This window comes from Oreochromis niloticus, linkage group LG19 (genome assembly GCF_001858045.2).
Source record: "Oreochromis niloticus isolate F11D_XX linkage group LG19, O_niloticus_UMD_NMBU, whole genome shotgun sequence".
NCBI classification, from domain to species: Eukaryota; Metazoa; Chordata; class Actinopteri; order Cichliformes; family Cichlidae; genus Oreochromis; species Oreochromis niloticus.
In genome coordinates this window covers 12,751,560-12,767,301 of record NC_031983.2, presented here as the reverse complement: position 1 = coordinate 12,767,301, position 15,742 = coordinate 12,751,560, and the positions used below count along the sequence as shown (strand labels likewise).

Sequence of the window (15,742 nt, the reverse complement as noted above, 5' to 3'; positions counted from 1 at the left end):
GTCGCAGCAGTCAAGCATAAGGTCGTGTAACTTAAAAATATAAATCAAAAAGGAATCAGATTCTTTTGACTAAGTCTAAATCGCTATTTGATTCATGTTGCTTGGTGCAGTGTATTGAACACAAACAAGACTCCAGCTATGACTTTTTTCTTTTAACTAAAAAAAGACATTTTTGTAGAGTTTATATGCATGCGGTGGTCTGAGAATAAACCAAGCAAATTAAGGTTCTAAATATGCTCTTCATGGTTAAATATTGTGGTAAAGTAACCTACACGTCCCAGACAAATCTAGCATCCTGTCCAGCTGATGATCCTTGTAGAAGATGTGATGTTGAAACAACCTCCTTGATTGTCTTTTTTATTGAAAGGATTAAAAATGAACAATTTTAGACTGCTATTTTGTACCAACATGACCCTACATGGTTCAGTAAATATCTTTCAGCTTTAATCGTGGTAACATTTTTTACATTTTGTGTTATTGTATTATTTTTAGTTTTTAGTTGTTGGGGTTTTTTCGTTAATGATGTGCTTCCTGGCCCAAAATGTTAACAGCTGCAGCTCAGATGCCGAATCCATTTCTTAATGGTTTGCTCCAGTTTTGTTTTTCTTCTAGACTTATTTCAACAAACCCCTTTAAACTTTAACTGGGCTTTCTCTTGCATGCACATGCACATTGCTTCAGCATGTTTCCAAAGATTCGAAGACTTGCTTTTGCAATCCATAAAGAAAAAAAAACTTGAACTCTTGAACTCTTAAGGTCTGCTGAGGAAAAATGATATGATACAGTTGATAGCTCTCTGTCCACTATTAGAAATGGTCCCTGTGAAGAGATTGCTCTAGTTCCTGGAATGTCTTGCAAAACGGCAGTGATAACTTTACTGAAATTTGGTGTCGTGGATGAAAATAGGGGACCGCTTATGCAAGGCTAAAGCTTATTTAACCAAAATGGCTTTTTTGACACATATCATCTTCCAGACGAGCACGCACAACGGCATTACCACAGAATCCAAGAAGTCTGAGGGCTAGGTGGTATCAGAACCTAGTTTCAGGTCTCATATACATTCTCAATTCCCCTTGGAATAGAGGAACCTGACAAACTGAACCTTGGGATTGAAACAGCCCCAAACTTCATCAGTTTAAAAATGACGAACACAATGATATTACACTGTTCCCGCACCTGTCACATCCTAACAGTAACTGACTAGTGGTCATTAACGCCACACGTTGACGCTGACTTAAAAAAACATTTTTGTTACATGCGTGTAGGTGTGACAGATAAGCAATCCCAACTCCTAATTTCCACTCACACACCAGCTCACCTCTCTTCTCCCAGCTGCATTAAAAAAAAATCTCATTTCCACAATCATCTTTTAACAATATTCTACTAGAACCCACACTGTCATACTCCCTGTGTGAAAGTGGAGATATGCAGATATCTGATTACGGGGGTGCAGACTGCTAGCTGCAGTGACAGCTGTACCGCAGTGATAGGTGGGCGACACAGCAATGTTAGCGTGTGATTGTATGCCAACGGGCAATATTGCCTAAAAGTTAAACTGCAGCCAACTTTTTCACACTGCCAACTGGTTGGTGGTTGTTTCTCTGTCCAAAGGAGCCGAGCGGTTCAGCAGAAAATAAGTGGAGTTCTAACTTTACACGACTAGTTGCTTGAACGGTTTAAACTATAGATGTAGGTGGTAGCACAATGCACATCATATTGCTGCAGCTCAACTGTCCATCTCCATCCTCCACTTCTTCTCCTCCAGCCAGCTGTGTGTTGGGGAGAAGCAGAAGAGGAAGGCCGACCTCCAGGGAGGCTTGGAGTGGCCACTCCACCACCAGCCTGGAAGGCACTTGGACAGCCATGGTGCCTTTGTCTCCCAGACCAATCTGGCCACCATCTCTCCCAGTGCCTCCCGCTTGCATGTGATGCGGCCACAGCCTCTCACGTTACAGTAAAGCCAGGCATGGCCGTTGCTCAGAGAGCAGAGAGAGTCCCATCTGGACCACAGGACAGACTAAAAGATGGGCAGGAGGTGGACTGGAAGACAAGGAAAGCAACAGGCTGGAGGATTTTAGTCAGCTGCCAGTTAAATCAATGCAACAGTCTCTCTGATCTTAAAAAAATATCAAACATATCAGTATTTCATATAATCAAGTCACAAATGTGGGCTGACTACTTAGTGTGTCTCACATAACCTTTTAGTTAATCTACTGCACTGAGCTAAAACAATGAGTCCAGTGAATTTGAAAGAAAATGATTCAACAGCTCTTTTGATAATGAGTAAATCTGCTCTTGAGCAAAAATACCAACAAAAAATCACAATGGTGGTTTTTGTAAGCTGCTGTTGTCTTATTATTGATTAACAGGTTTACTGAAAAGCTAATGTGCAGATTTCTTGACGATGAGCCTGATCCCGGGTGGAGTCTGCAGTTCAGCTGCAATAAATGCAAAAGAAAGCCTTTACCCTGCTAGAGGTGACTCGGGGGCTGATCACGCTTCACCCCACCGCGTCACATCAGCGTTTGGGGGTGTGGGCCTATTTTAGCAAACCCCGCCCTGCAGAATAGACGCTGCTTAAAGAGTCACTGCACCACTGTTTGATGTGTACACTCCTCCACGCGACAGGCGCGTGGCAGCCCAACGAAGAAGAGTGTCGAAGGGGAGAGCGCTCGGTACTGAGGGACGGTGGAGAGCAAAGTGTTACTTGCGGTGTACTCGGCTGTTGTCACGTCGGAGGACTCGGAATTGCAAAAGGAGGAATTCAGTGTTAGGAAAGAAAAAAGAGAGCGCGCGGTTTGTACGATCAAACCCACATTTGAGAAATTACGAGTTTGAAAAAGAAAAAAAAAAGCTTTTTAATCATCGGCGTTTTCTCTGCGCTTTTAACCCTCTCCATCACACGGCTTGGGTCGATAATATCAGCCGTGGAGGGATATTATAACATTTTCTCCTATTTTGTTGTTGTAAATTATTGTTATTAGTATTATTATTATTATTACTGTTATTATTATTATTTGTGCTGTTATCACGAGAACTAAAGAACAGTCGCCGTTCTGGTTAACTTTTAGGCGCACGGGGAGGATACTCTGATAGCCTCCACTGTGATTCACTGCATCCAGCAAGGTCGAACAAAAAGTTCATTTCTTTGCGTTTCCCGTGATTAAAGTATTGGCACCAGGAGACGATTGGCACATCGTTTAGAGCCAGCTTCATCTTTTTACCCTGAGAGTTAGGTAGGGAGAGGGGAGCAGGATCAACAAGTTCACCGGAGCACAGTCTGCGTGACGCCGGGCTGTAGAGCGCACTCCAGCCCGGCCGAATCTCCGCTTTGGGTGCTGAACATTACTTTGTGATCCTCCTCTTGATATTTGAAAGAAAGTTGGTTATTGAGGATTTATTTATTTATTTATTTTTTTCATTATTTTTTTTACTATTCTGTTCGCTCAGATTGGATAATCTCTCTGAGTTACAACACTGTGTTATTTTAGAGAAATTTGAGAAAAGTTTTGCAGTACTGCTTGAGCCGAGAGGCATGTTTCTAAAAGTCTGACTGTGCGCTCACAAACTTCTGTGCAGGTTCTTGCCCTGCACTTCGCAAGGTGATGCATGAACTCTGACACTGTGGTTGAGAACAAGACATACAGCCACATATGGAAATAAGTATGAGCTTCATAGTAGAAAAAAAACAGAATACCTTAAAGTAAAAGAAAAAAGACTGGTTAGGTTTTGCAATTAAAAATCAATCAATCCAAACATAGGCCTGAATTTAGTTTCTTCCCACACACCCACACCTTATCACAGAAAACAGAAAGAAGATGCTGACCGTTTGTTACCATTAACAATATAAAGTTTGGTGCAAATGAAAATACAAAAAGAATTCATTTCATAAAGACACTCAGAAATAAAAAGAAAAAAGAAAAAAAGAAATTAAAATCTCCAATCATGCACTGAAATAGTCACTAAGGTCACAGCATGCATGAAGTCTTAGGAAAGTAAGAAGCATATTCATACTCCATAAAATATGCAAGTGTTCTTATTTAGCGGCATCCGTGGATCATTATGAGTGATTCATCTGTTATAAGATGAAGATTAATCAAGCTATTTTATATTCACTTGGGTTTTAATCTATCTTTGGCTTTAATGTTCCTGTGGAAAATCTTAATCCTTAAACTAGTGACTATAGATGTCAGATAAATATAGCCTAATGGAGTAAAAGTATGTCTACAGTATTTCCCTGTGGGTTGGGATGTAGTGGAGGAGAAGCAGCAGAAGTAGCATCAAATAAATACGGACCTGTAAGCTTATCCTCTATTAGCGAGTAAATGTAGGCTACTTAGTCACACTAGAGGCATTATAGGAGCGGACACGGCACTCGAAGAATCTCCAATTGAACTTTGCTTTATTTCGGGGGACAAATATAGATATTATTTTAAGAGTGTTTAAAATCAGATTTAATTGGTGATTCATCCATTTGGTTACAGAAAGTTAAAAATGGGCTATTTTAGATAATGCTTTAAAATAACCGCCCAAATAAGGGCCCAGATGTGTTTCAGCATGGCTGCGGAGTTACGAGACTTTCTTCTACATACTACAGAGGCTTTGGTCACATTCCTTTAGTGGTTTCTTCTTGTTCTTCTTCTTTAAGATTTGTAATGAGATAATCCGCTGGCCCCTCGAAGCACCACCACCAAAGCAGACTCCTCCGGAGACCCAAACCCGTCCCCGGTGTTAACGCTTCCCTGATTCGGGCCCCGGCTCGATCAGCTGAGAAACACCTCTGACTGACATCCCCGAAACCCCGTCTCTATGGAAACCGCCTCAGCGGCGCCGGGAGGGCTGGCTCGAGGGCTGCTGTGAATGGGGTGACGTCACGGCGCCGGCGCCAGAGAGTCTGCTCCAAAGACGGAGAGAGAGGGAGAGAGAGAGGAGAGAAAGGAGAAACAGGGAAGAGGGAAGGCAGGGTGAGGCTGCGGCTGCTGCTGCTCCTGCTGCCGGTGATTCGCTCGGCTTTGTACCGACGTGCTCTTGCGCCAATTCATCACCTGTCTGTCAGGCATCAGTCAGAGGCGCAGAGCGAAATGTACACAGCTGTGGGAGCGAAAGGATGAAGGGGAGAAAATGGAAAAATCCTATTGCACCAGATGTGGACGCAGACTGCAGGAGTTCCAGATTATATTAGAAATGAATAAAAAAAAAATCAGGCTCGTCAGACAGCTGAAGGAGAAGCTGTCCGTGAACTGAACCACGCGCAAAACAATGGCACAGATGGTGTTTCACCCGTTTTTGTGATCCCGGAAAACATTTCTCTGATATATATGTTTATATATATGTATATATATATTTTATAAGCATTTCAGGACTCAAACCCTTTGCATAGCTTCGACTATTATAGACTAGAGCGTCTTTCTTTGCCATGGGTGAACAGCCTTCTTGGGCTTTTTCATCAGGATCCACCCCTGAAATGCTTCTCTTGTGGTCCATTAAGCTGTAGAAAGTGGATTCTTTTGACTTTTGGGGGTTTCTTTGATTATTCCTTTCAACTAAATTGCCTTGCCAAATTACTAGGCCTATATTTCAATAAACTGAAAATACGAACGCTGACCGCTTCGTCGTCTTTTTAAAAGTACACTGAAACGCGTCATCTGGAGCAAATTTGATCCACAGTGCCAAAATCGCGCACATCACATTCAGCTGCCCCTGGGGGCAATTACTTAGTGCAGTATCAAGCAGCCCCCATCACCTCCAGCCGAAGAATGAAGCGTGTAATTCCTGCTAACAAATGACTCATTCAGAAAACATTAAAGTGTCAATTGTAGTTAATCGCCTCTTCACGTGTGTGGATGTAAAAGCTACATTTGCACTCTGCTGTGCCGAAGTGCACTGGGTCTTTACTAAAGACACATCTCCAACGTGAAAGTGGTCTAAACACGAGGCCTTGGATTACTACAGTTTAATAGAACTGTGGGGAAAAGTCGCTGAAGTAAATCGACTGATAATTTTCCCTCTGATTGCAACTGTCGCGCATCATGTCTAACGCACACACATGCACTTTATTGTGATATATTTTACAGACTCTTGGCGTCAGTGAATACAGTGAATGCATTTTAATCAGTTATTAAGTGCGTTAGTTAATTAAACTGTATATTTCTGCCACCAAAACAAAACAAACATCCATAATCTTTCGTGGACATGGATACGTTTCCTCATGCGTAAAAACAAACAAAACAATTAAAGGAAAGAAAGAAAAAAAAAACTTTGACTGGTCTGAACATTTTTTTTCTTTCTGGTGGTAGCTGTTTCAGTTCTCCACTTTTTAGTTTATTGTTCGCCTTCATGCAGGAACCTGCCTCCACGCCGGTCCGGGCTGGTGTGAATTAAGAATCATCAGGCGCGCCTGACACGGTCCCTATCATCACTGCTCCACACCTTCAAACCCACATGCGCTGATGCAGGAAGGAAAAATAAGTGCTGGCTGATGAGGACTTTGATGGTGTTCCGTGAATAGGATTAGCTGATAAACTCTTGCAAAGATCTCCTTTATTTATGTTTATGTTGAATTTTAAATACACCTTTCTAAACCCACTGAAGCTCGACGCCCATCGCAAATCTATAGGGTCAAATTTAAAACGTGCAGGCAAAGGTGCTCGAGCCTTGCCGTTGTCAACTGACATCCATGTGAATCATTAATTTTCTTGATCAGAAACAGGTAAGGGCTTAATTTTCCAAATTGCCCACCGGAGCTGCTGAAGCGCCCTCTGGGTTCCGCCTCCAACATGCGTTGCCACTGGTAACCTGGTGGAAAGGGGGTGGGGTTTGAATGAGAAGCGCCAATAGAGGGTATAAAGGAATTTGAGTGACATGTTAGCGGCTCCCAATCAGCGCGTTTGGCCCGCCCGTGCCGCATGCCCAGCCTACTGGCTATATAAACCACACTGACAGCTAGGTAATCCAGTCTGATCGCAGATCGTCTGGCAAATCACAGGACTTAATAGAAGCAAGACATCCGACACAAGCAAACCCTCTCGCTCAACACTTACAAAAATGAAAGCAATAAGCCCCGTGCGATCCTTCCGGAAAAACAGCGTGAATTTATCAGAGCACTCCTTGGGAATCTCTCGGAGCAAGACCCCGGTGGATGACCCGCTCAGCCTGCTGTACAACATGAACGACTGCTACTCCAAGCTGAAGGAGCTGGTGCCCAGCATCCCCCAGAACAAGAACGTCAGCAAGATGGAAATCCTGCAGCATGTCATCGACTACATCCTGGACCTGCAGATTGCGCTGGACTCCAGTGTCGCACTAACCAGCCTGCATCACCCTTCCCGGCCGGGGCAGACTCCGTCCAGGACTCCTTTGACCACCCTCAACACAGATATCAGCATCTTGTCGTTACAGGTAATTACACTGTAGCTGAGCGCGTATCCTAATTGAAAAGCGACAGTCCAGAGTGTTGTGAGAGAAAGATTTGGTGGATTTTTTTTCTTTTTTTCATGTGCGCGCAGTGCGCCTTTGTAGCCTATGCGTAACTCACAAAATGGCTTGTTGGAAAGGAGGAGGGGGGGGGGAAATGGCATGTTATATTTTTTTTTTCCTCCTTTTGTTCAGAATCAGATGAGGAAGAGATTTGACCTACATAACACTGTTGCAAACGCCAGACACATCATTCGGATACTGCGTAAAGAATTAACATTTGGTCGGTTTGTTTGTTTGTTTTCAGTCCCCGGAGTTGCCATCAGAGCTGATGACAGATGACAGCCGGACTCTGCATCGTTAAAGCGGTAAGTAGGCTGTCCTCATGTCTGCTGCTGCATTCTGTCCAGGGCTTTTAGGCTCCGCTACAGCCTGTCTCCCAGTCTGCTGGAGCAGAATGGGCTTGAATTACCATTTACCCATCCATTTGTTCCACCGCGAATGTCGTCTCACGTTGCTGTAATGGTCCCACTAATGTTTTTGTATGAGAATGCGATGCAACACTGGGGCGTCTGTTATGGCAAGCACGACTTGGGTACATTTTTATTATTATTATTATTATTATTATTATTATTATTATTATTTACAAGGCGCATCTGAAACAAAATTAAAGATCACATCACTGGTTTCTTCGAGACTTTAGTGTGTCACAGATTGATCGAACCGTTTCGTGTCTCATCTGCTGTGTGGAAAGACATAGCAGACTGATATTTCGCGCTGGAGTTTAGTGGCAAGGTATTCGCTCCAGGCTGCTTGGTTTACTGTATATAAGTAGCAATCGTCAGGGTTGTATTATACCCTCTTGTGTCTATAATGAAGAGCATCTGCAACAGGAAAATAATGGCTGTTTGGATTACTGCTACTACGATGTCTGCACATAATTGGTACAAGAAGTGGGTAGGCGCCAGCTGAGCGGCAATTACGCTGATTCTTCCCCAGATTGTAGGCTGAAGTTGTGCGAGAAGTGTGTGTGTGTGTGTGTGTGTGTGTCTGCCTGTGTGTGCGTGCGCCCTCTCCTTTCCCTCTCTCTCTTTCTGTGTGTGTACATCTGGAGCGCAGGGTTTGCTTAGTATTGGGAGTGTTTGGTTAAATGTTAAAAACTGCGGCTTCCTCCCTGGCGCCAGTCTGTCCGGATCTCTGCCCTGTTTGCATTTTCTAAACACGCCTCTCTTTCTCAATCTTTTGCAGGTGTTTGGTCAAGACGTAAAAACACACACAGGACCTGGGGAGCAGGACTTCTCTCCCCCCACCCCCTCTCTCTCCCTTCCCTCACCTCCAACCTCTGTCCTCCAGGCCTGGATTTTTTTCTTGTTTTTTTTCTCCTCTTCTGACGCTGAAATCAAGAGACTTTTGCTTATTATGGGACAATCTTTATGTGATGTGTTTTCTGTTTGGACACTTCATTATTATTTAACTTAAGACTTTTTTATTATTATTATTTGTGGGTCCTTTCTGGAAATGGAAGGCGCGTTACATTCCCGACAGCGGGAGGAAAAACGAGATTGTCACAAGGATTATCCCCCACCCCACCACCACTACCGACTTCACCCCATCCCTCCTCCTCCCTCTTCACCCCCCCCCCCTGTCCTTCTCCTCCTTGTTGAAGTCTTCGCTTTTTTTGCGGAGGTGGGAACGTAAATAGACAGCTTGGTTAGTTACTGTAAAAAGTTTAGTCTTGTCAGAATTGTTGGCACATGAAGGACTGGACGTTGTTTAAAAAAAAAAAAGTTAAAATGAAAAGAATGAAACCTTGTGAACTCTCATCAGGAGTTTATCTTGTATAGTTGCAGGAATTTGAAACTTCTGCAAAAGTGTAATGTTGTACTTAATTATGCTGAAACTTTTTATAAAAGTAATGTAAATTGTACCTTTTTTATACAAAATAAATCAAAAACGCCATTTGGATATGTTTCATTTGGGGGAAGAACCACTTCGGGTTGGGCTTAAATGTGGTGGGTTTTTGTTTGTTCAGGAGATATTAAACCAGTGCGTAAAATGATCTTGTCAGATACAGAACAAGCTGAGATTATCTGTGTTGGCTTTGGGTTGGATGTACAGAAAACATCTGAGATGCTTGAAAAACAAATCGTACAGAGTGTCCTTATCAGACCTGCAGTATGTGACCTATAATAGTCTTAAAACACAGCGTCAACACTTCTCCAAGGCAAACACGACCTGGAGGCACGGTTGCGTAAAAGCTTACTGAGGACGCACTGACTGCACTCTTACTTTCTCACATGCCACTGAAAGTAAAAGGGATTAACTGGTTTAGGTTGTGAGAGCCATCTATTGTTTTTTTTTTTTTAAATGGTAGACAATTGTGGGGAAAGGGGTGAAACTATAGGTCTGTGATGGGTTGGATTCCGTAAGTAGAGCTGTTAACTGCCCTTTCCCCCTTCTGCAAAACAGAAGTACGAGTCAGATCAAAACTTGCCAGAGGCATCTGTATTCAGATCAGATTTTGACTAATCAAACCCCACCGGTGTCCGCAGTTTGGACTTTATCAGCTTGATTCCTGTGAAATTAAACTATAAACCAAGTCAAACGATGGCGGGAGTTCAAAATCAAAAGGCCACGCTGAAACCTTAAAACGCCACCCATGGTTATTTGGCAGTCCACTGTTCTTTAAAGCAGGCATCAAAAGCGGACTGAGGTTAAAAAAAAAAAAAGGGGGGGACAGGGAGCGGCTAATGCGTGCTGGTGACATGATGGACCCCGCAGTGAGAACTGTCAGTCACGTCAACCCTCACCGTGTAGCAGGTTCTCAAATGTTTCCATACCACTGACCCGCCAAATAATCCTTGGCCTCCCATTAGGTGATTATTTTTTTTTTTTTTTAATAACCCCAAGGGACACTTAAAAATCTCCAAGTGTGGAAACAGTCACTCTTATACAAACCAGGAAAAATCTATTTATAAATAAAGCATGTATTCAAGTTAAGACTCATTTACAGTTAAATTTAGAAGTACCAGAAATAAAAACGGCTCCTTAAAGGACACTTTAAGAGTTACTGTGTTGAAGTTAGTCCTCAAACCTGACAGGCAGTGTCCGTACAACCAGGCAGCAACACGTTTGTATGAAGAGTGCGCCATCTATCGGTCAATACGAATCCTACCACTGGAGACCTCTCCTTGCCTTTCCTTACCACATCATTAGGTCAAATATGAAAGCTATTAAAAATGTGACTTAATGTGCGTATTCTGGCTTATTTACCAGCGAATTCCAATAATCTACTGCACAAGCAGCTGATTTAACTTGAAAAACAAACGAAAACCCGTCAGACTGATTTCAAGAGTCCACATACTGAGGATGTTTATTGATTCACAAAACACACTTACATATGACGCTTTGGAGTCTAGTTCATGCATTTCTATCACACAGAAAACAGCACCACTGTCTACACTTTGTTCTACCTGAAATATTCTAGCAACCTCGCAACATGCTTTGAAGGCCGAATGCCTCAGAAACACTAGACTTTTTTCTCTTCACAGTCATGGCTACCGTTCTATAAGCAACACTTTTTATTTTGTTGTATTTTTCGTTGTAACATTACCGTCGCTACACACAGCAATTCCAAACTAACGGCATAAACACACGGGACAAACAATCTATATTTGACCTTACAAACATTTTTTGGTATTTAACCATCAACTGTCAGATTTACCCTCTTCAAAAATCAAGGTGGCTGCTTTTTTAAACCTTAAAACTCTTCCTTGACTTTGTCCTTAACAACACAACATTCATCTACGCTAGTTCATCGCAACACGATACAAACATCAAGAACCACACTCCGCGTGACCCTTCTTAGCGTAACAAACACGTGGCTTCTTAGAGGACGCTCTCCCTCTCGTCACCAAGGCTGATGGTGCGCAGGTTCTGGTTGTGGTGGATGGTGGCTGCCGTGGTGTTGGCAGTGCTGCTGCCGGGGATGATGATGACATCTGGGGAGATGATGTTGGAGCAGGCGGACTCTGTGCCTGTGATGGTAGCCTGCTGCTGACGGCTGTTGTTGGTGTTAGTGTTGGTGTCGCTGGGGCTGCTTGTGTTGTTATTAAGGGTGGTGTTGCTGGCGCTGTGGTTGAGGTTGCTGACCCCGCTGGATGGCCACCCCTCATCTGGGCTGCTGGCCATAAGGCTGGCCTCAGATGGAGCTTCGGAGCAGATGGACATGCGGGCCACCGTGGCATCCTGCAGGCCGCTCAGGCTGCTGGGTAGGGGGCCTCTCTTCTTCACCAAGCCCTCCAGCTCCAGTTCAATCAGACTGGGCTTCAGTGCTTCTCTCTGTCTGCCAGTGTCTCCTTCAGTCTCTTCCAGGGAAGGGTCTGAGGAGCTTTCACTGGAGCGCATCCCCGAATCGGACGAGTCCTTCTTATCGATGAAGATTTCGGTGAGGAAGCCAGGCTTGGCAAGCAGCCCAGTTGGCTTGGAGCTGTGGGAAGACAGAGCACCAAATTTTGCCTCTTTATGGAGGAGAGGTGTGGTGTTGTCAGAGTCTTCTGGGCCCGAGTCTTCATCATTGGGCAGCTTGTGGTAATATGACCCAGCTCCTTTCTTCTTGGAGCCTGGAGTCCTGGAGGACGAGCTGTGATCCAGCTTTTCATCCTCCTCGCTGATGGGGTCTAACGCATCGGTCCCTGAGGCAAAGTCTGTGGCATCAGAAGTCTTGGAGCTTCTCTTGGTGAAAGACTTGCGGCTGTCTTGATCAGATCCTTCCTTGGCCTGAGAAGAGGGAAGAAGTTTCAATGAGGAGAACATAAAAATATACTGAATCCTCTGCTGCTGACCTCTGAGAGACCACTGACAAAAGGATTCCTATCTCTGCCTCTAGTGCCAAGACAAACAAAGAATATAAGCCAATAATGATGAAATGCAAGAAGCAGTGGTCTCCATTTTCTCAGCTCAGACTTCATGTCCTGCCATTTCTCAGTACAGCGAAATACAACATTTCAAAATCACAAGTTAACTACACGGTACTTTCCTCCAGTCATGACAGTAGGAACTTATTTGAACGAGCTATTTCTGCCATCAGCGATGCGGTGACAAAAACACGAGAGTGTACTTGTGACTGTCCACCCACCCCTTTGTCCTCTGAGCTGGCAGCCTGAAGGAATTGTCCAGGGTGGGGCTGAACAGGCCTCTCTCCCCCACTGCCGGACATCTCCAGCTGGGCCATCTGAGCGATGTACTCCCTGTAGGCATCATGATACTCAGCCTGCTGCTTGTCTGTCAGCTTGCAGATGTCATTAGAGGATTCCTGGGAATTCAGGCTAGACATGCTTGAAGTGCGGTGATTCGCCACCTGAAAAAATGAGGAAAAAAGTTGGGTTGGGGTGCAACATTTATCCGAGTCTGTCATGTGTTGAGCACAGATTCCCTTATGGTTCTGGGCTATTGACTTAAGAGTGCATAAAACAAGAGCGCAACAGCATTTATTCTGTGTGAAACTCAGTGCAATCAGACACATACAGCAGCATTCTAAACTGCATAAATATGTACATGAGCTTTTGTAGCTCAGATTGATTTTATTTGTAGAGTTTATTTTTTGCACATCTTATATTTCTACTGTATTTCTTACATACTGTTTGGCATCTGTCGTGTACAGCAAAGAAAGAGTTTCACTGTACAGGGAAACGGGTTTTTCTAATGTGCATATGACTAGAAAACTTTGAAACTTGAAACTGAAACTAATGATTACATTTGAAATATTCTAAATCTGAGAACTGAATAATGTTTCCAGCAAAGACCGCGTGTGGAGTGGCAACTGGATTTTTGATATGAGGTCATCTGAAACAGCAGCAGAGTCTATGTGTGTTCACTCTACGTGTGACCGTTTGCATGTGTCTCAGACATTTTGCACACTGGAAATACAGAAAGGTGAAAATACCAAATAGGGGCCCCTTTGACACCTTTTGGTTTGCAGCAGTGTCTAAGTATTTTTAATTCTGCAAATTTCAAGACCATCGTCAGCTTCCTCCGCTCTGCTCTTCTTTTTTTTTGGTTAAACCACATTTATGTGAAACTGCTGAGGCCATCAACACTCTGGCTTGGTGAAGTGGCCATTCAACAGTTTGAAGTCCGACTATTTCCAAGTGTAAAACGCTAACAGTTACGCTTAAAAGTAGCAACTTCAATACGGTTGCACATCTGCACGTGTTAAAATAATGTGCCCACGCACACACTGGCTGATAACACCGCAGTTGTGATATTTCTATAACAAGCTTGTGACAGGAAGACTAACCGGCCAGTGTGAGTTGTTGCTGCGTCTCACAGGCTCCTCCAGACCCACGCCGCTGAGTTCCTCAAAGCTGAGGTTGAGGCTGAAGGCGGCTGTTTCGCGCTGGGCTCCCCCTGAGCGTCTGCTGGGCTCCCTGAGGTGCACGCTGCTGCCCTGCTCGCTAGCAGCTCGGGACTCATCCTGAAGTGCTGCCTGGCTTTCAGCATGGCGCTGTTCTATGACCTTAAACAATACAGGACAATATATGTGATCAACAAGTCACTTAGCATGTTGGTTTTTGGGGTGTTTAAATGTAACAAGTACATCAGACGGCAGCGACAACAACAACAAAAGCTTGTGAGAACAGAATTGGGAGCTGTTCCTCAAGTAGATCTACTCAGCTGTCCCCTCCTCCCTGACAATACCCTCCCTTCATCCAGATATCAGTCAGCCATCTTGAACCAGATGGCTGTGCTGGCTGCATCCTGGCAACACAACACTGGTTTTTACATGGAGCTGCAAGGCCACTGCACTCTCCAGCTGCTTCTACCCAAGCCCTGCATAGGATCTCCGGTAAAACACGACCAATCTGGGGCTCTTGCCTTGGCATTAAGAGCACAGACTGACATTTGACGAAGTGGAGCCGGCTACATGTGTTAGTGATTTGAGCCGCGGCTCAGCCGACTAGACCTCTGGCTGGCTGACTAGCGCCTTTCTCGTAATACGGATTATAAAATCTCCATCCCAATATCTCAGCACAACACGAGATGTCTTATTATGAGATATTGTCTGGATTCTGGCACAAACCACAACTGAAACAAATATCACCAGCGGGGCCCTGGCATGGTTGGGTATACGTCAGAGTCACAGAGGGGCAGTTGATATTGTTTGTGGCGGACTAATGCTTTCCCTGACAGCCTACATATGACCACTTCTGTTAACAAGAGTTTGACTTTTCTTTTTAAAAACATTTATTTATCCAGGAAAGGAAAATCGTGAGATTTAGAGATTATTTTTTCTACAGTATCACAGACCCAGAAAGGCAAGATTGACCTAGGATCTTTTCTGGAGCATGAGAAACCAGAGCTTCTAGAGAAAACCCGCACAAGAATGGGGGAGAACATGCACACAATATTTAGCAAGATGTCGAGTTACACAATATTATTGCAGTAAAGGCACCTAAATGAAGCAATCTAGTCTCACCATTCCTCTGAAGAGCTGCCAGTCACCAAAGTTCATCTCCATCTCTTTCTTCAGCTCATCTAGGTTGCAATGCGTGAGCACCCGACCATTTATATTGGCCTGCAACGGATAAAGAAAAGGACTGGTTTGCTCACAGATTCAATGCAATTGCCTAGAAAAGCCCACAGAATAGCAAGAACTTCATGAAGGAAAACACTGCATTTATATGTTTCAATAAATGTGACCATTGAAAGAATGCCACACAAAGATGACAACAAGAAAAAATGAGGTGTTCACATAAACTTCTTTTAGTTTAAACGCGTACCTTCTTAATGGTGGAGGTGTACTGAGGCAGCATGGAGGGGTCGATTCCTTCTAGCTGCCTGAGACGCTCGCACACTGCGTCTGTGTTCAAAGAGCTGAGCAAGACTGCGGGACAGCCCTACATAATAACACACATAAACATATAATTGGAACATATTAAGACAGCTTTCATGGAGTTAAAGTCACCAGAGCAAACACACACACACATTCTGTTAGAGCAACTCATCACTCCTAACACACTGATTAGGGCAAACTGAGCAACAATTCCTGAGAAACAGACGTGCAGGGCTGTTAGCTGCGAGGCACACAGAGGTGCAAAACCACGATCTCACACTGTAATTCTTTCTATCAGTCACACAGTGTAAGTGTAAAAGTAAACATAAATGCCAACCTATCCAAATACGCTGTTACCTGCCCTTATTCTTTTTCCCTGTGTATATATAAGCGCATAATGTGTGTGCTCAACACTTAAGGGATGGAGTCTGTGAGTCTGTGAGCCGACCAACACCGAAGCGGCCTCCGCTGATGAGCAGCTACGTAGCTCGATGT

At 44.0% G+C, this 15,742-nt stretch overlaps 2 protein-coding genes across 7 annotated transcripts in view; one reads left to right on the top strand and one right to left on the bottom strand.

Moving 5' to 3' along the window:
* Window positions 1-6,930: 6,930 nt before the first annotated feature.
* On the top strand, window positions 6,931-9,372 carry id2a (inhibitor of DNA binding 2a). Its single transcript, XM_005477098.4, has 3 exons — window positions 6,931-7,398; window positions 7,721-7,781; window positions 8,662-9,372. Exons 1-2 carry the CDS (start codon window positions 7,045-7,047, stop codon window positions 7,775-7,777), a joined length of 411 nt encoding a protein of 136 aa, XP_005477155.1. The 5' UTR covers window positions 6,931-7,044; the 3' UTR covers window positions 7,778-7,781; window positions 8,662-9,372.
* A 1,384-nt stretch (window positions 9,373-10,756) lies between these two features.
* The window catches only part of kidins220a (kinase D-interacting substrate 220a), a 45,698-nt gene continuing 40,712 nt past the window's right edge, over window positions 10,757-15,742 (bottom strand). For all 6 annotated transcript variants that reach the window (XM_005477092.4, XM_025901206.1, XM_005477096.4 and 3 more), the window contains 5 exons: window positions 15,195-15,311; window positions 14,891-14,989; window positions 13,712-13,930; window positions 12,551-12,772; window positions 10,757-12,192 (listed from right to left, as the gene is read on the bottom strand). In XM_005477092.4, the coding sequence (XP_005477149.1) occupies window positions 11,302-12,192; window positions 12,551-12,772; window positions 13,712-13,930; window positions 14,891-14,989; window positions 15,195-15,311 (1,548 nt within the window). In that variant the 3' untranslated portion in view covers window positions 10,757-11,301. The remainder of the gene's footprint in view (window positions 12,193-12,550; window positions 12,773-13,711; window positions 13,931-14,890; window positions 14,990-15,194; window positions 15,312-15,742) is intronic.

Bases quoted from the DNA above. Each gene is read 5' to 3' on its own strand.
- id2a (XM_005477098.4), top strand. From the start codon at position 7,045: ATGAAAGCAATAAGCCCCGTGCGATCCTTCCGGAAAAACAGCGTGAAT. The intron at 7,399-7,720 runs GTAATTACACTG...GTTTGTTTTCAG, and splicing joins TCAGCATCTTGTCGTTACAG to TCCCCGGAGTTGCCATCAGA.